The sequence below is a fragment of the Tiliqua scincoides genome, chromosome 13, assembly GCF_035046505.1.
Source record: "Tiliqua scincoides isolate rTilSci1 chromosome 13, rTilSci1.hap2, whole genome shotgun sequence".
In the NCBI taxonomy this organism is placed as follows: domain Eukaryota; kingdom Metazoa; phylum Chordata; class Lepidosauria; order Squamata; family Scincidae; genus Tiliqua; species Tiliqua scincoides.
In genome coordinates this window covers 16,811,556-16,828,384 of record NC_089833.1, presented here as the reverse complement: position 1 = coordinate 16,828,384, position 16,829 = coordinate 16,811,556, and the positions used below count along the sequence as shown (strand labels likewise).

General features: G+C 45.2%; 1 protein-coding gene and 1 pseudogene across 2 annotated transcripts in view; both read right to left on the bottom strand.

The window, feature by feature from the left end:
• Positions 1-7,700: 7,700 nt before the first annotated feature.
• PDGFA (platelet derived growth factor subunit A) overlaps positions 7,701-16,829 on the bottom strand; it is a 54,607-nt gene continuing 45,478 nt past the window's right edge. Inside the window, exons 5-7 of one of the 2 annotated variants that reach the window (XM_066640721.1) lie at positions 12,400-12,526; positions 11,373-11,454; positions 9,217-9,237 (exon numbers count right to left, since the gene is read on the bottom strand). In XM_066640721.1, the coding sequence (XP_066496818.1) occupies positions 11,399-11,454; positions 12,400-12,526 (183 nt within the window). In that variant the 3' untranslated portion in view covers positions 9,217-9,237; positions 11,373-11,398. Of the gene's footprint in view, positions 9,238-11,372; positions 11,455-12,399; positions 12,527-16,829 lie in introns of both variants that reach the window. The other variant, XM_066640722.1, reaches the window with a different exon arrangement.
• LOC136633988 (5S ribosomal RNA) lies at positions 10,471-10,586 on the bottom strand (annotated as a pseudogene).

Below are 16,829 nucleotides of genomic sequence, written 5' to 3'. Positions count from 1 at the left end.
ACCGCTAACTAAATTCTTGATTGCACTGCGATCCCTTGCCGCAGAAAGTCTGTGATTTTTACATTCCGTGTGACGGCTGAGAGACGCACGCTGTTATTTGCCAAGTGAAATGTCTGTTTCCAGCGGCACCAGAGATGAAACCATAGAATATTAATGGACATCGTCAACACCAAAGGCATGAAATTCTGATTATATAAAGAGCAGACAGCTGTGTGTTCTGATAAAATGGCCCTTTATTTTTTCATTCATTATCACGCTGTATGTGTGCACAGCTTTTGCCAGAGAATATAATTTCTTTTATTTGCAGAGAGCTCAACAATAATTTGGCAAGTCACATTAGACAAAGAGAACCCTGTCGCGGAAGATAAACACGAGGAAAATAACTTCATTTACATACATGCTGGGTATTGCAGTGCAAGCTTGCCAAAACCAGCCCTGTCTCCATTCCTTTTTTTTCCTACAGTGGATGGGCAGCAAAGGTTTATCCCCAACTGGTTTGGGGCAGCTGATGGCCTTCCTTCCTTTACTGCTGTGTTCTGTCCCCCATTTTTCAAGGTTGGCAGCCGTAAGACAAGGTGGACTCCACCTTGTGACAGATTTAGAAATGGGCTATGTCAGATGCAAGGGAGGGCACCAGGACCCAGGTCTCTTGTTGTCTTGTGTGCTCCCTGAAGCATTTGGTGGGCCACTGTGAGATACAGGAAGCTGGACTAGATGGGCCTATGGCCTGATCCAACGGGGCTGTTCTTATGCTCTTAGATCTCATCTCAGGGTTTGGGATGCTTCCAACCAGAGATCCAAAGAGTAACCCAATTTAGAGCTGCCGTATTTTTTCACACCCCAATCCTAACTAAATTCTCATACAGCAATGCTGCAGCACCGGCACAGGCTACACTGCATCCTGCCTGGGAACTGGGGCTGCTGGAGGCTTCCTCAGAGTAAGGGGACATTGTCCTCTTGCCCCAGGATAAGCCCAAGCAGCTGCTATTGGTCAACTCAGACATGCACCAGTGATAGCACTGGCAGACGTCTGCATTGATCTATACAGGCAGCTCGGGCCTGGGAAGAGGGATAAGATATGACATGCACTGGCACTGCTAATTCCTCCCCCTCCCAGGGCCAATCCGCCCACCCCAAGCCCGTTACTGACCAACTAATTTGATGACCGAGTGAAAAGTCTCTCTGCCCGTTTCAAAGATCTCAGGAGGACAATTCACTCATTGGCCCTCCCTTTCTTCCACCAGGGAATTTGAGCAATCTTATGGAGGAGATTTCCCTATTTGTCTAGTGTACAAATAAAGACATGAGTAAGGAGCCCAGAAACAAGCCTGGCAGTTTGGAAATGGAAAAGGAGCATCCCGGGGGAAGGGACCGGTGGCCAAAGTAGAGCCAAATAACCCCTTGTTGTTCCACAGGCAGCCTGCAACGAAATTGCTTCTTCTTCCCCAAGGATACCTAAGGACTCATCCCAAAGATCACTTCATGGGACTTTCATAGCGCATGGAGGGGGTCCTATTGAATTGAAGGCGTTCGACACGGTCCCTCACCAAAGACTACTGAAAAAACTCCACAGTCAGGGAATTAGAGGACAGGTCCTCTCATGGATTGAGAACTGGTTGGAGGCCAGGAAGCAGAGAGTGGGTGTCAATGGGCAATTTTCACAATGGAGAGAGGTGAAAAGCGGTGTGCCCCAAGGATCTGTCCTGGGACCGGTGCTTTTCAACCTCTTCATAAATGACCTGGAGACAGGGTTGAGCAGTGAAGTGGCTAAGTTTGCAGATGACACCAAACTTTTCCAAGTGGTGAAGACCAGAAGTGATTGTGAGGAGCTCCAGAAGGATCTCTCCAGACTGGCAGAATGGGCAGCAAAGTGGCAGATGCGCTTCAATGTCAGTAAGTGTAAAGTCATGCACATTGGGGCAAAAAATCAAAACTTTACATATAGGCTGATGGGTTCTGAGCTGTCTGTGACAGATCAGGAGAGAGATCTTGGGGGGGTGGTGGACAGGTCGATGAAAGTGTCGACCCAATGTGCGGCGGCAGTGAAGAAGGCCAATTCTATGCTTGGGATCATTAGGAAGGGTATTGAGAACAAAACGGCTAGTATTATAATGCCGTTGTACAAATCGATGGTAAGGCCACACCTGGAGTATTGTGTCCAGTTCTGGTCGCCGCATCTCAAAAAAGACATAGTGGAAATGGAAAAGGTGCAAAAGAGAGCGACTAAGATGATTACTGGGCTGGAGCACCTTCCTTATGAGGAAAGGCTACGGCGTTTGGGCCTCTTCAGCCTAGAAAAGAGATGCTTGAGGGGGGACATGATTGAGACATACAAAATTATGCAGGGGATGGACAGAGTGGATAGGGAGATGCTCTTTACACTCTCACATAATACCAGAACCAGGGGACATCCACTAAAATTGAGTGTTGGGTGGGTTAGGAAAGACAAAAGAAAATATTTCTTTACTCAGCGTGTGGTTGGTCTGTGGAACTCCTTGCCACAGGATGTGGTGATGGCGTCTAGCCTGGACGCCTTTAAAAGGGGATTGGACAAGTTTCTGGAGGAAAAATCCATTATGGGGTACAAGCCATGATGTGTATGCGCAACCTCCTGATTTTAGAAACGGGGCTATGTCAGAATGCCAGATGCAAGAGAGGGCACCAGGATGAGGTCTCTTGTTATCTGGTGTGCTCCCTGGGGCATTTGGTGGGCCGCCGTGACATACAGGAAGCTGGACTAGATGGGCCTATGGCCTGATCCAGTGGGGCTGTTGTTATGTTCTTAACTACAATTCCCAGGAAGCCTTGCAGGTCTCTTGTTATCTGGTGTGCTCCCTGGGGCCTTTGGTGGGCCGCTGTGAGATCCAGGAAGCTGGACTAGATGGGCCTAGGGCCTGATCCAGTGGGGCTGTTCTTATGTTCTTATGTAAAGGGATTTACTCCCATGTAAGTGAATTAAGGACGGTCGTCTTCATTTTGCTTTCAAATTCTTCCAAGACGACTGCTTCGCACTAATCCAGCATTTCACATTTATCCTCTCCCTACCACTTTGCATGGCCCACCTATTGGAAGTAGCACTGGAAGCAACAGCCAGTGATGTCATCACCAGTTACTTCTGGATTGGGGGAAAGGTGTAACGCAAGCAAACACCACTAAGAGGCTCAGGGTGGACAGGAAGGGTTTCTCAGCCTGTTCCAAGCAAAATGGAACAGAGCCCTGCCTGAAAAATGCAGAGCTGCTGCCAGACCGTGCCTAGTACTCAGCTGAATGAACCAACAAATCTCACAGTCTAAGAGTCAAATCCCATACTTACCAGCTGTTGTCAGTGAGCATCTATTGCTGTTAGCCATAAAGCAGTCAGTGCCAGTTGTAAAAGGCGCTCCAATAGTCTCCCTGAGTGCCGGCGGAAGGTGCCTGACTGCATTGTCGCTTCCCCTGATGCTCACCAGAGCAGATAAGTCAGTGGGAGAGATGGTAGGGAGTGGGTGAGGGCAGAACAGGGGCGGAGAAGGGAAAAAACTGGGCAGGAGTGGGGTGAGGATGAGTACATTGGGTTCGGGAAGGGACAGGTTCAGCAACAGCAGCAGAGACCAAATCCTGACCCCATTCCTGAACCCAATCCTGTGGCACCGGTGCAAATAGACCTGCGCCAGCTGCTTAGCTGTCAAGACTGAGTAGACCCCCCCAAGCTCCCCACTTACCTAGAGGAGACCTCTGCAACTGATCCCCCCCCCTCCCATATGATGAAGCAGTTGCCATTTTGAAATGTCTGCATCAACAGGGAAGTGGTAGCAGGCAGAATTGGCTGCCCAGAAGGTTCATATGATCTTGTTAATAGTGACAGGAGGCCCCAGCTCAATGACCGAGTACCTGTTTTGTGTACAGAACACGTGCCCAGAGCATCACCAGGTAGGGCTGGGAAATACTCCTGTCTAACCCTGGAGAGCTACTGCCAGCCAGAGAACAGAGTGCTTAGCTAGATAGAGTCATGCTTTTGACTGTGGGAAGATAAAGAGTGTGCATTTTGCAGGCCTGGCTCTGTGGGAATAAATTCTTGTTTCACATGGGATCCATCGAATGTATTTAATTTCATTCCACCTTTGGAAGCAAAACAAACCAGTGTTCATGACTTGGTCTACTCACTAATTGGCAGAACTGTCCGATAACAGATGCTAAACATTTTTTATGGAGCAAAAAATGCCTCTTTAGTCAAAGTAGTTTGGTTTGCATGCTTGTTTAGTGAAATGCCACAGTTTTTGACATGGGGGGGTTGGTAGGGAGGGTTGGGGGAAGAGTCTCATGCCTTTGTAGTGCTAGTGCCATTTAGTTTTTTTTTGGGGGGGGGCGCCACTGTGGGAAACTGCTTTTCTGGAAAAATTACACAGCGCTATTTGAACACGGCCGGGAAATAAATCTATTTTTATAGCACCAATAATATCATGATCACACAAGCAGGAAATTGTCTTTAAGCAAATGCTGGAGAAGGAGAAGCAAAGCCTTTGGATTTAACGATGCAAGACTTAATTCCTAAAAAAGTTAAAGGGTCACATTTGGGTTGCATCCGTCCTCTTAAGAGACCCAGAGCAGCAGACATGGGGCTGTCCTGTAATCGCACAACCACAACCCTGCAAGGGGGTGAGGCTGGATGATAGTGATTCATTCAAGGTCAGCCAATGAACTGTGTGACTGAGAAGGGAGATTCAAGGTCAAGGTTCAACTGCCTTCTATTGAGACACAGCACTGACCCCTCCATCTAGCTCAGAACTGCCTACACCAGGGGTGGCCAACCTTTCAACTTCAGGGCTCCTGGACTTTTAACAGTTGTGTGTGTGGGGGGGGATTTCAGCAGGTGGCCACCTCTGGCCTACACTGATGACCTACAGACCCTCCCCTCCTCCATACTCCAGAGCAGATGCCATGGGGAAAGAGGTGGTTGGACACACACACACACACACACACACACTCACTCACACAGAGAGAGAGAGAGACTGGAAGGCATATCCTCTGCCGTGTCGCACTGATGCACTGCAGAATCTTGTCCTGTAAAGGTGCCGAGGCCTGTAGAGATGTCCTCTCCTTTCCTCTTGATCATGCTTAACATTCATCTAATGCTGTCTGCCAGCACAGTCCTAATCAGCACCAGCACAGTGGCCCACGCTGTAAACTGTGATGTTAGGAGCAGGCTGGAAATCTACTTGAAGTAAGGGGATCCCAACCCCATTCCCTGAGCAGTGCAGAGCATCTGCAAGCCATTCCGCTCTCCTCTAACTTATGCCACCTCCGGTGGCTCCGGAGGTGGCGCAAGTCCAAGGAGATCCACTGGAGCTGCAGTGGCTTACCTGGGGGTAAGGTAAAGAGTTTCCCCTTGCCTCTGGCTGAGCCACTTTGGGCCCTTATATTGCACTGGATACAGCACAGGCCTCCTGGCCTGCCTGTTCCAGTGCAAGATAGGATTGTGCTGAAAGTTATATTACTTTCATGCCAATAAAAGCTAAATAAATAGCCTATTACTTAAATCTGCATGCTATGAGGTTATTTGGGTGCCTTCCTATGGCAGACAGCAGAACTCCTGCAGTTTTTTTTTAAACAGGCCCCCATTCAGAGACTGTAAACCTGCTACATGTGTGGAGGAGGGGAAGAATTGCCATCAGTTTAGGCAAGAGGCTCCCATTCAAAAACACTGCAAAAGCCAGCATTCAGAAGAATGCTTCCTTTGAGACCCACTAACAGCTTTGCCACCTGAAATTGTTCCTTCAGTTGTATTCCATTTTTTTCAAGCATCCAGTCAATCCCAGAGGGAATGAAGAATTGCTTGGGCAAGGGGGGAATGCATGCATTAGCCCCTCTGATGAATACCGAGGAAATCAAGTCAGAATGTGCTGAGTTCACACTGCCTTCACATGCTTCTTTTTTCACGGGAGTCATGGAAGATTAGAGATTTTTTGTTGTGCTAGACATGACTAGCTGGTGATAGAAATCCGAATGTTGGTTAATTTCCACAGCTTCTGAACATACGGTTTTGATTTCAATCAGTGCATGGTCATGCATGCTTAAAATTAAATCCCACTGTGTTCATCAGGACTTACTCTCAGGTACATGCATGTAGGATTGCAGCCTTAAGGAAGTGTCATCCTGTGACGAACATTACAAAGGTGAGTATCAACAATACCTTGGCCTGGAAAACTTTCTTTGCTCATTAGTACGTCTGCCACCTTCAAAACAAACCCAAATTTCCATCTTACGAAAGCGAACAGGGACTTCACAATCATCAGAGTTCCAGTAACTGCCCAGAGGGTAGCCCAGTTAACTGGCTGCAGCAAAAAACAACACAAGTGTCTTTTGGCTCCTTAACTTCTGATGAACAGCAGTGGCTTCTACAATAATAAATTTGTCCATCCTTGAAGAGTCACCAGATTCTGTTGCAAGGGTCTTTGCATTTCTCTTGTAGATATACCGGAACTGAGATTGTCTTTGGACTTCATATCTCAGATATGTAATTATCTCTTCACAGTCTTCAGTTTCCCTTCTCTTTGAAGACAAAATCTTGGGATTGGTACTGATAAAACACAAGTGATTTTGTTGTTTGGAAGAATCATTGCAACATCATTGCAATAACTCCACTGCGTAATACAGGGACATGGGGAGGGTGGAGCAGGACGGGGTGGTGGTGGTGGTGGAGGACATCTCCACCATATCCTGTCCTCCCTCCTGGACCTGGCAGCTTTACACAGAGCTGCTTGGACTTGCACCAGCGAATTAGCTGCACAGATCAGAGTAGTCCCATTGGGCAGGCTGCAGCATTATACAGAATAGGGGGGAAAGTATCACTGAATATGGGGGAGGCTACTCAACCCAGCTACACCAGTGCAGGTTAGGATAGGGCTGCCCATTGAGTAACTCAAGCCACTGATGCATTGTGGGTCTTCCATGTTGGATGATTGGGCTGCCAGGAAGTCCATGGGCCTTCAGCCAGTATGCAAACTGGCCATCCCCAATGCTTGGCCCTCTGTTTCCAGAGAGGCTGATAAAGGCTAAACGTGTGAGCCAAAGAGGAACACTTGCAAGTGCATGTTTTCATGGAGTTCCAGTGTTTACCTGGCACTCTGGATAGGCAAGGATCTCTCCTGTTCCCATCAAAGGCAGTCTCCATGAATGAAGGCATGGATAAGTCACCCAAACAATGTAAATAGGGCAAGTGCCAAAAGAATTTTGGATGGGAAGTAACACACACACAAAAAAAACCCTCATCCTTTGAAAATATAGGAGGCCTGAGTCATTCATCTGACCTGTTATAATTAACAAATCTATTTTAAAAATCAGAAATCCTTTCTAGCAGTGAAGAACTTAAGAGAATTTCATTCTAAAGGCAGAGGCTAGACTAGATGACCTTTAAGTCCCTTCCAACTCTTGTGATTCTGTGAAAAATGTGCCCATAAAATGCGCATCCCAACCCTACATCCCAGCCTCCATTTTTAAAAATTTATATTTAGTTCAAGAAAACATAGCAGGCTCTCTCAGGTATATAAAACCATTGATTTTAGATTAAAAATACAAACTTCACCTTTACAAAAAAAAAAAAAAAACACTTATTTATGTTGGATACACATAAAGCATAACTTTTTGTTTTTTTAATACCAAAAATAAAGAATTTGAAGCTTTTTTTGGCAGGGTCACCCCCTTGCCACAGTGACATCATACAATACGGATAACAAGAAGAGTTTGTACATCTCACACAGCTTAAACAGGTGAAATAGTCAAAGGGATTTTTGTCTACGGAGAGGAAAATAGCGACTGCGACCACAATATCATTCGTAGGCAACTGGTAGAGGACTAAAAACAAAAATATATATATATATATATTTATTTTTTTTAATGCAAGAAAATAAAAGATACGTTCTTGTCTGCATATAGCCTATGTTGCTTATGCACATTGCTTGTCCTTTGTAATGTTGGTTTTTTTTTTAAAACAGTGACTTTCAAACTTCCTACCCTTGTGAAGCCCATTCCGGATTATTTTAATTGGCCAAGAAACCATCTGCCTTGAACTCTTGCATATTGCCAAGGATTATGGGATACATTCTAAGCAGGCATTTGCACCGCGCTCAAGGCAGTCCTGTGGACTTTGCTGTTGTCCCAAGTCAACAGGAGTGCATCCAAGCATACGTCCAACATCGAGGATGGACACCTTCCTTTGGCCGCCATGACTGCCCTTTCATGGAGAACGTATCCCAAGTAAGCTCCTGTGAAGTCCAACCACACATTTTGAAAACCACTGTTTTAAAACACGGGAAAGGGTGCAAATCCGGATATGGGCCGGGTGGGGACACATAAACCAAGAAACATTTAGAAAATTATGCATAGGTATACCATTTTTATTTTAATACATCTCATTAGTTTGCAACCCCCTAGGAGAAATTCCATACTTGTCTTTTGTGTCCCATTTCAAATCGCTACAGCCGTCTTCTATATGGGTTACTGGTAAATGCTGTCCAAAGACATAATAAAAAGCTAGGCAAAGAGTAAAAAGAAAGCTGAAGAATAACTTTATGGTGTAAAAAAACAAAACAGAAACAAAAAAAACAAAACAAAACCAAAAACATCCACTTAAGGCGCCCCAGAAGGGTGTTTTTCTTCTTCTTCTTTTTCTGTATAGACTTTAAAACACCACCAAAAGAAACTGCACAGTTTCTACAGTGTCTGCCGTAGCATTGGATACATTCCTGCTATTTTTGTGCCTCAACTCCATCAGCGTCCATCCATCTTCCTCAAGAATGCAGGCACATTTCTTGACAAAAACAAACAGAAAATTTAAAAGCACCAATGGCTTCTCTTCTAAGAGGAAATGCGCTCTTCACAAGTCTTTTTCATCATGTCATCAGAGTACTTTTGGTATCCTCCATTCACGTCATTTCTTTTCTCTCTCTCCTTTTTTTGTTTTCAATTTTTTTTGGACAGGGAAACTTCGTATTGTTTCGTCGAGTGCTACAATACTTGCTTTGATGTCATATTAAACAATGTACATTGTCTCTTTGTTCTCATGAAGTGTCTTTATGTTGTGTGTGTCTGTGTGTACGTGTATTTGTGTGTCGAAGCCAGTTTTTCCCCCCCACCCCCACGTAGGAGGAATGAACGAAGTATACAGTCAATAAAGCACCATACACAGTAGGTTCAGGAATGTAACAAACCATGTACATCCATGTCCCAGAGAGAAATTTCTAGCTTATTTTCACCTTACATCTGCAAGAGAAAAAAACAAACATAATAAATAGCAGTCTGTACTTCTGCAATCAGATTCAGAAAAGGATGAAAAGCACATCCTTTTTTAGGTCTCCCAGGGATGGACAGACACCCAACAAGGAGCAGTGCAGCTATAATGGTTAAATGCACAGAGCCATGGGAAGGGTCTGAGCATTTTACCATTAAGGTTCCAGAGGACATCCACTAAAATTGAGTGTTGGGAGAGTTAGAACAACAACAACAACAACAGTATTTATATACCGCTTTTCAACAAAAAGTTCACAAAGCGGTTTACAGAGAAAATCAAATAACTAATGGCTCCCTGTCCCAAAAGGGCTCACAATCTAAAAAGATGCAAAGGAATACCAGCAGACAGCCACTAGAACAGACAGTGCTGGGGTGAGATGGGCCAGTTACTCTCCCCCTGCTAAAAAAAGGAGCACCCACTTGAAAAAGTGCCTCTTACCCAGTTAGCAGGGGTCAACAGACAAAAGAAAATATTTCTTGACCCAGCATGTCATTGACCTGTGGACCTCCTTACCCCAAGGTGCGGTGATGGCATGTGGGCTAGATGCCTTTTGAAAGAGGATTGGACAGATAGATTGATGGAGGAAAAGGCCATGATGGGTATGTGCCACCTCCTGGTTTTAGAAGTGGGCTACCTCAGAATGCCAGATGCAAGGGGGGGTAACAGGATGCAGGTCTATTATTGTCTTGTGTGCTCCCTGAGGCCTCTGGTGGGCCACTGTGAGATACAAGTAGCTGGACTAGGTGGGCCTTTGGCCTGATCCAGAAGAGCTGATGTTCTTAAGTAGTTGTCAACTTGCTCTTAAAATAGACATTGCCCCACATTCTCACAAGCAGTTGAGTAGCTACTGTACCCACAGATCTTATGCAGCCATCATGACCAGTAGCCACTGGAAGATTTATCCTCCATATCCCTCTCTGCTTTGCCCTATCGGGTCTGCAGCAGTGCATCTCGAGAACAGTTGCTCACTCGTCCCCTTATATAGTAGTGCAGCTTAGCCTGTCCAAAGCAACTGCAAAAGGCTCTTTTTATAAAATTTCAAAAATATTTTAGGATTTCAGATGCTCATAGACACGTTGCCTGGTTAGCAACCTTCAGTCTCGAAAGACTATGGTATAAGCCTACAGCACCCGGTATTCCTAGGCGGTCTCCCATCCAAGTACTAACCAGGCCTGACTCTGCTTAGCTTCTGAGATCATGGTATAAGCCTACAGCACCCGGTATTCCCAGGTGGTCTCCCATCCAAGTACTAACCAGGCCTGACCCTGCTTAGCTTCCAAGATCAGACGAGATCGGGCATGTGCAGGCTAGTTCAGTGGAATTTAATACATGCCATGTTATAGCCATGCATATAACACGCCTGATCCCCATCACTAGAGTACCAGGGGGTCAGTGGGGGCAAGTGACTTTGGGCAGCATGCCTAACGAGGTGCTGCCACCATCCATTGCAGCCCCCCACAGCCACCAGGTGCAGTTGAGCATCACTTCGAGTGGCTGCTCACTTCTTTCAAAGTGAAAAATGAGTGGCCGCTCTTGGAACCTGCCCTCCTTGCTCGTGACTCGTTGGGAGTCACTCTGAGCAGCCCACCCGCCAATTTTTTCCCCCCAAAGTGAAAAAAGTGGATGGCCTGAGCAGCTACACTTGCACTCGTGGCCTTGGGCAGCAAAAGAGCCAGGAACGTAACTGATCCCCACGTACAAAACAGTTTGACATCTATCTGTGTCCGAGGCACCCCATCAGAATTCCCATCCATGCTATGACCCTCACAGCACAAACTCCCACAAAAATCAAGAATAATTACTGACAGCAACAAAGAATAGCAGATTACAGGGTTCAAAATACTAGCCCCTCCAAAAATAAATGATGGGAAAAGCAAGGAAAACGAAGCTGGTCTAGAGGGAGATGCTTGCGGTGATGGGTGCAGCTTTCAAGGGGAAGTGCCAGTGGAAAGGATGAGAGGAACCAATCATGTCTGATTTCTATGCTGCCCAGAGACAGCCAAGGGTGATGATTTTGAATACTGATTAAGCAGGAGAGTGGTAACATTTGATTTTTTTTTTCCATTGCTTGTGGTATTAAGGTAGCTTCATAGCAGACAGGTCCTACCTGGTCATCAAATTGTCCGGGAATTTTTAAGAGGGTTCTAATTTTTTTCGTTTCCGTTTTTTACCTTTCTCCCTAGGCCTTCCTGTTGACATAAGGGCAGGGTTGGTAACAAGCAAAAACACACCCAAGGCAATGTAGTGATTGTTGAAATTTTAATGTATTTTCCATCTGTATGTCTCAAAGGCAGAAAAAAATAACTAACCACAATTATTTCTTGCACTGGTCTTAAAAGTATTTCTCCAAGGATAGAGGTGATAAAATTGAAAGGTGATCTTAGGGGAAGGCAGAAACATTTCTCTAAATGTTCAAGGCGGCTTACCCCAAAACCATCATAAAATGTGACTTTAAGTCTATGCCAGAGATGAGAAATAAATGCTATTATTTAAATTGTTTAAGGATCTTTAAAGACATGGAAGGAATGAGTGTTATCAATAGTAACCCTCGCCAAACTTGAGAGAATTCTCCCCCCCAAAATCTCCCTTCCCACAACAAGAATCAGGTCATAAATTTGGGGAGTGTATTTTTGTTCTGGTTTACTTATCTCTCTAAGTGCATCCCAAACTCCTACAAGGGAGTTGGGAGCATTGTAAGTGTGCAGGAGAGGGGAGGGGGGGAAAGTAGCAATACAATCACTAGGAGAGTGTGTATCAAGGGCAGGGCCTTTTCTGGGGTGGCTCCACAACTGTCCAATTCCCTTAAGTTTCCTTAACAAGAAATCCCAACGGCCCCTCTCACTTACAACTTTTAAGCAATCAGAAACTTTTATATTTTATAAGGCCTTCTCTGACAATGCTGTTACTGGCAATTATTTTATTAGTGCTGCTTTTAGATATAGTTTTTGAGGCATTTTGGGTCTGTTCTTTTTTAAATTGCTTTAGATTTTTATTTTTTTTTAAAGAAAGTGGTCCCCCCAAAAGCATGGCAACTAATGATTCTGCCCATTCAGAATGACAGAAGCCACACCACATCCAGACCACTTCAGTATCAGGGCATTCAAACATAACCCCCGCCCCCCCCCCCAATGTACCTGTTTCTTCTTCTCGAAAATCTGAATTCGAATTTGATGATGTGCAAGTACACTCCATATGTTCTTCTAGCTTTACCAGAACTTCTTTTAATTTTGGCTTTTTTCTAACATATTCCACTTTTGCCACCTGTCATAGAAGAGAGCAAGATGTTAAAGGCTGGCTAGGCAGAACATCACAAAGAGCAAAATCTTCCCAATCCAGTTAACATGGGGGGGTGCAGGGTGTTGTGAACCAAAAGCAGGGAAAGTGCATTCACCAAATCCTTCCAAATTGGAGAAGCTGGAAATGCCACAGAGAGAGAAGGAAGATGGGTTAGGGGGCTAGCTAAGATCACATAAAGGGAATCTCTGATGCCAGTGGCCTACAATTGAGAAATATAGGAAGACAAGGATGGAGGGCAACGACAACCTAAATCTGTCTTTCAGCATTCACAACCCCTCCATTATACACACAGGATTTCCCATGGAACAACCTATAGGTCTCAAAGGTCATCTACTCCATCTCTGTACATTGTGGACCATCTACCCAGATGCCCAAAAGATCCTCATTAAAATATCCTGTGACAGAGGAAAACAGCAGAAGGGACCAAAGGGCAACAGAGTTGGCATTGTGGGCGATATTTTTTGGTACCCTCCTCTCTCATTTTAGCTAAGCAATGTGATGAATGAAATTATGATTTCAGAAGGCCCCCTTACTCTGAGCCATGGTTAGTTGTCTACAAAATGGGGAGCTGTGGCCAAATGCTCAGGGCCAGACAGGACCAATCACAAACAGCCTATGAGCATTTGGATCCGGGCAACACAAAAGATTCAGTGGGCCACATTCAAAGCACTCAAAGCACCGTGACAGGTGGGTGAAGCTCCCAAGCAATCAGCCTTTCCCATTCATTCCCTAACACGCACCAAGGATGTCTGCATGGAGGCATCTTCACCACTAAAGTGAATAGAAAGATGCATGCACACCCAAGAGTGCGTACATCTATGCAAACCATTTTGTTGGATTGGCGTGTCCAGGCACAAAGAAGAACAGGGCATGAGCTGAAGTCTTACAGAAGTCTGTGGAGCTTCAGAATATTAACTGTCCAGTATTAGGGCATATTTGCATGCCCTAAAATTAGAATGCATTCATATACTTCCATGTACTAAAAAAAGAATGCAAGTCACACATCAACGCAACATGGATTCCAACCCTCCCCCCCCAGTGCATGTGTATTCTCAGCAACCCACTCTGCATGTGTTACCACCACACGTAGCTATAAGCAGATGACACCCTGATTCCTACATGGAAGGAATTTTTGGAGCATGCAGAGGAGGTAAAGAAATGTTCATACACACTTGAAATCAAGCTAGCAACCTGGAATGACAAAAAAACAAAACAAAAAAATTCTCGTAGCAACAAAATCAGCCTGACAAGGCATTAGAAGTGGCTATCTAGAGGAGGGGGGGGAACCCAAAAAGCAGTCACAAACATTTGTGCTAGATTTTTCTTTTGCTAACGGCGCTCTCCTCCATCCCTTATTATTTCATTCCCTTAAGATCCCATTCCTCAAGACAGCACTGACTTCCGACTCTGCCAACACCTAGCAAGCCACCCAACGAGCCACCACCACAGGATATGCATTAAATGGGGTACAAATACAATAAATGAAGCAATAAAACCGACCACTAAGAACAGCGTCATTTTGTGTCTCTCCTGCATCCCCAAGCTCTCACCTCTCATAGCTGTGTGGGTGTGTTTTTAGACTGCCAATATTATTGCAGAGAACACTTCACTATTTCAGAAATGAATGCGCATGAACATGCAACACCTGGCTCCTTTTCACCACACTCACGCATAACACACACCGAATGCAATTTGTCAGCAAGTAGTCTAGTCACCAGCCCTGCTATCAGATTTCCAGAGGGAGTCTGTTACAGCACTGCAAGCCTGCACTGCAACTTGAGTTCAACGCAGCTATAAAACTTTCATTTCTCTGCTCTCATTCTCTCTCCACTCAAGCTGCACACTGTTTCCCAGACTGCACAGGGGCTCAGGTTTTACCCTTGCGAGTAAGCTGCCTCCCTCAGGAAAAACAGCCATTGCCAACATGGACTTCCGCTGAATCGTCTCCGACTCTGAATTTAAGCAAAATCAGGAGTTTGATTTAAAACAAATGAAAGCAGCACAGACTTGTGTAATGAATGAAGACAGCCCAAACTTGTAAACCACGTGATACTGATATTTTGAGGCTAAGGCGAGAAAGGGAAAAGAAAAGGTCCAAAACTGACACAATTACTGGTGGTAAAGCTTTTTAACTTGTGAGCGAACAGCCACTTATCTTGTGTTTTATCATTCCAGAGCATGGAAAAACCCTGGGTTGAATCCAGATTTTGGTTTGGATCCAAGGATGTGTTTGGGCACGCATAGTGGGATCTCCGACTCCTTCCTTGTACACAACACAGCTCCGTGCAACTTTCAAGGAAGGCCTTAACTACAATCTGATGTGGTGCTTCTTCAGAAGGAAGAAGCCAGAGATTTCACTGGGTGTGCACCAAGCCATTGCCCATTTCAAGATAAACACTGGATCTTTGTGCGATGCTAGATCTTTGTGTGACAAAAAAGGAAACAAAATCCAGAAATGTCATTCCGTTTGTTCAACAGCTCTCAAGTTAACATTACATGGTGAAGGACACCAAAGAACATCCAAGAATCCAACATCCAACATCTATCTGGTGTGCTCCCTGGGGCACTTGGTGGGCCGCTGTGAGATACAGGAAGCTGGACTAGATGGGCCTCTGGCCTGATCCAGTGGGGCTGTTCTTATGTTCTTATGTTCTTAAGAAAGGCCCAATACATTCACAAATAAATTTATTTTTAGACTTGAAAGGTTGGGGGGGGGGAACACACGACAGACTCACCCTGCCAATAAAGAAAGGCTTTTAATCAAGATTCTTAAAGTCAAAAAAGTACATTTTCAGAATTCTTCTATATAATGCCCAAGTCAGCCACCAGGAAGAAAAAGAAACCCTACCAACCTCCAGTGGTCCTCCTGACATTGGAAAATGGCACAAGGGTGGGGGCATGGTTCCAACAAGTGGGCTTAGCCAACAACCACTCCTGGGCTTAGCTGGCAAAAACTGTGACTCGTTCGTGGTGAGTAACAAATTGCATTGCCGCTTTGTGAAAACATTCATTTAACAAACATACGCAGCTGGTTTCTGCTGAGTCAGATCACTGGTCCACCTTGCTCGGTTTTGTCAATGCTCGCTGGAAACAGCCTTCTGGGGCCTGGAGCAAGAATTTTGTCTCTGCCCTAGCTAGATATGCCAACGGTTGAATCTGGAATCTTGCCCAACAAAGTGCTCCAACAATCTGCTACAGATCCTGCCTAGAAATTCTGAGATACATGCCCCCATCGTTGATCAAAACGAGCCCCATGGTGGCCTAAAATGGCAAATCAAGAGCACCTAAAAGTCTCTGATGGAAGGTGAAGGACAGGGAATACTCTCACTTGCTTCTCCAGTCTCAGGGCAAAACTGCAGTTAGAACAGCCTCTCCATTCTCTGGTCAATGGTAGGGATCAAGCTGATCTTCCCCGTGCTCTGATATTCATTCTAGAAGATAGGGGGTGAACTGACCAGGGGCCCATAGCCCTCTGACCAATAGAAAAAGCCAGAAGATGCTTCCATTCGCTTCTCCAGTCCCTAGGCATCTCATGACACATGACTGATACTAGGGTATTTGTGACTGGGACAACTGTGTCCTGGTCAAATGCATTCCAGTCACATTTCTGGACATTTGTGGTTGTTTTTTTTTAAATGTCCCTGTTATTTGCATCCCACTATAACTGGAAAACTTTAACTATATACCCATGTTATATAGCCTGAGCTTCTTATCCTAGCCCTAACCCTAATCCTAAAATAAAAAGTATACCCAATATAAAATAAAAAGTATTATATAAAAAATATATAAAATAAAAAGTACACCCAATATAAATATGCAGTAGGCTGTCGGTATCCGTGGGAGATTTGTTCCAGGACCCCAGTGAATACAGATTTCTGTGGATAATCAAGTTTACAGAAGCATCTCATTGAAGCTCCATGACATGACCAGAAGGTCTTTCCAGTTGCATCTAGGAGGTTTTCTGAGGCCTGGAAAGACCTCTGACTGTTGGCAACCTTCAGTCTCGAAAGACTATGGTATCGCGCTCTGAAAGGTGGTTCTGGAACAGCTTCTAGCGTGGCTGAAAAGGCCTATTTGGGAGTGACAATCCCTTCCACAACGGGAGCAAGTGCAGTCTGTCCCTGGCCTGTCTCCCTGGCTATGGGCCTTCCTTTTTTGCCTCTTTGCCTCAGACTGTTGGCCAAGTGTCTCTTCAAACTGGGAAAGGCCATGCTGCACAGCCTGCCTCCAAGCGGGCCGCTCAGAGGCCAGGGTTTCCCACTTGTTG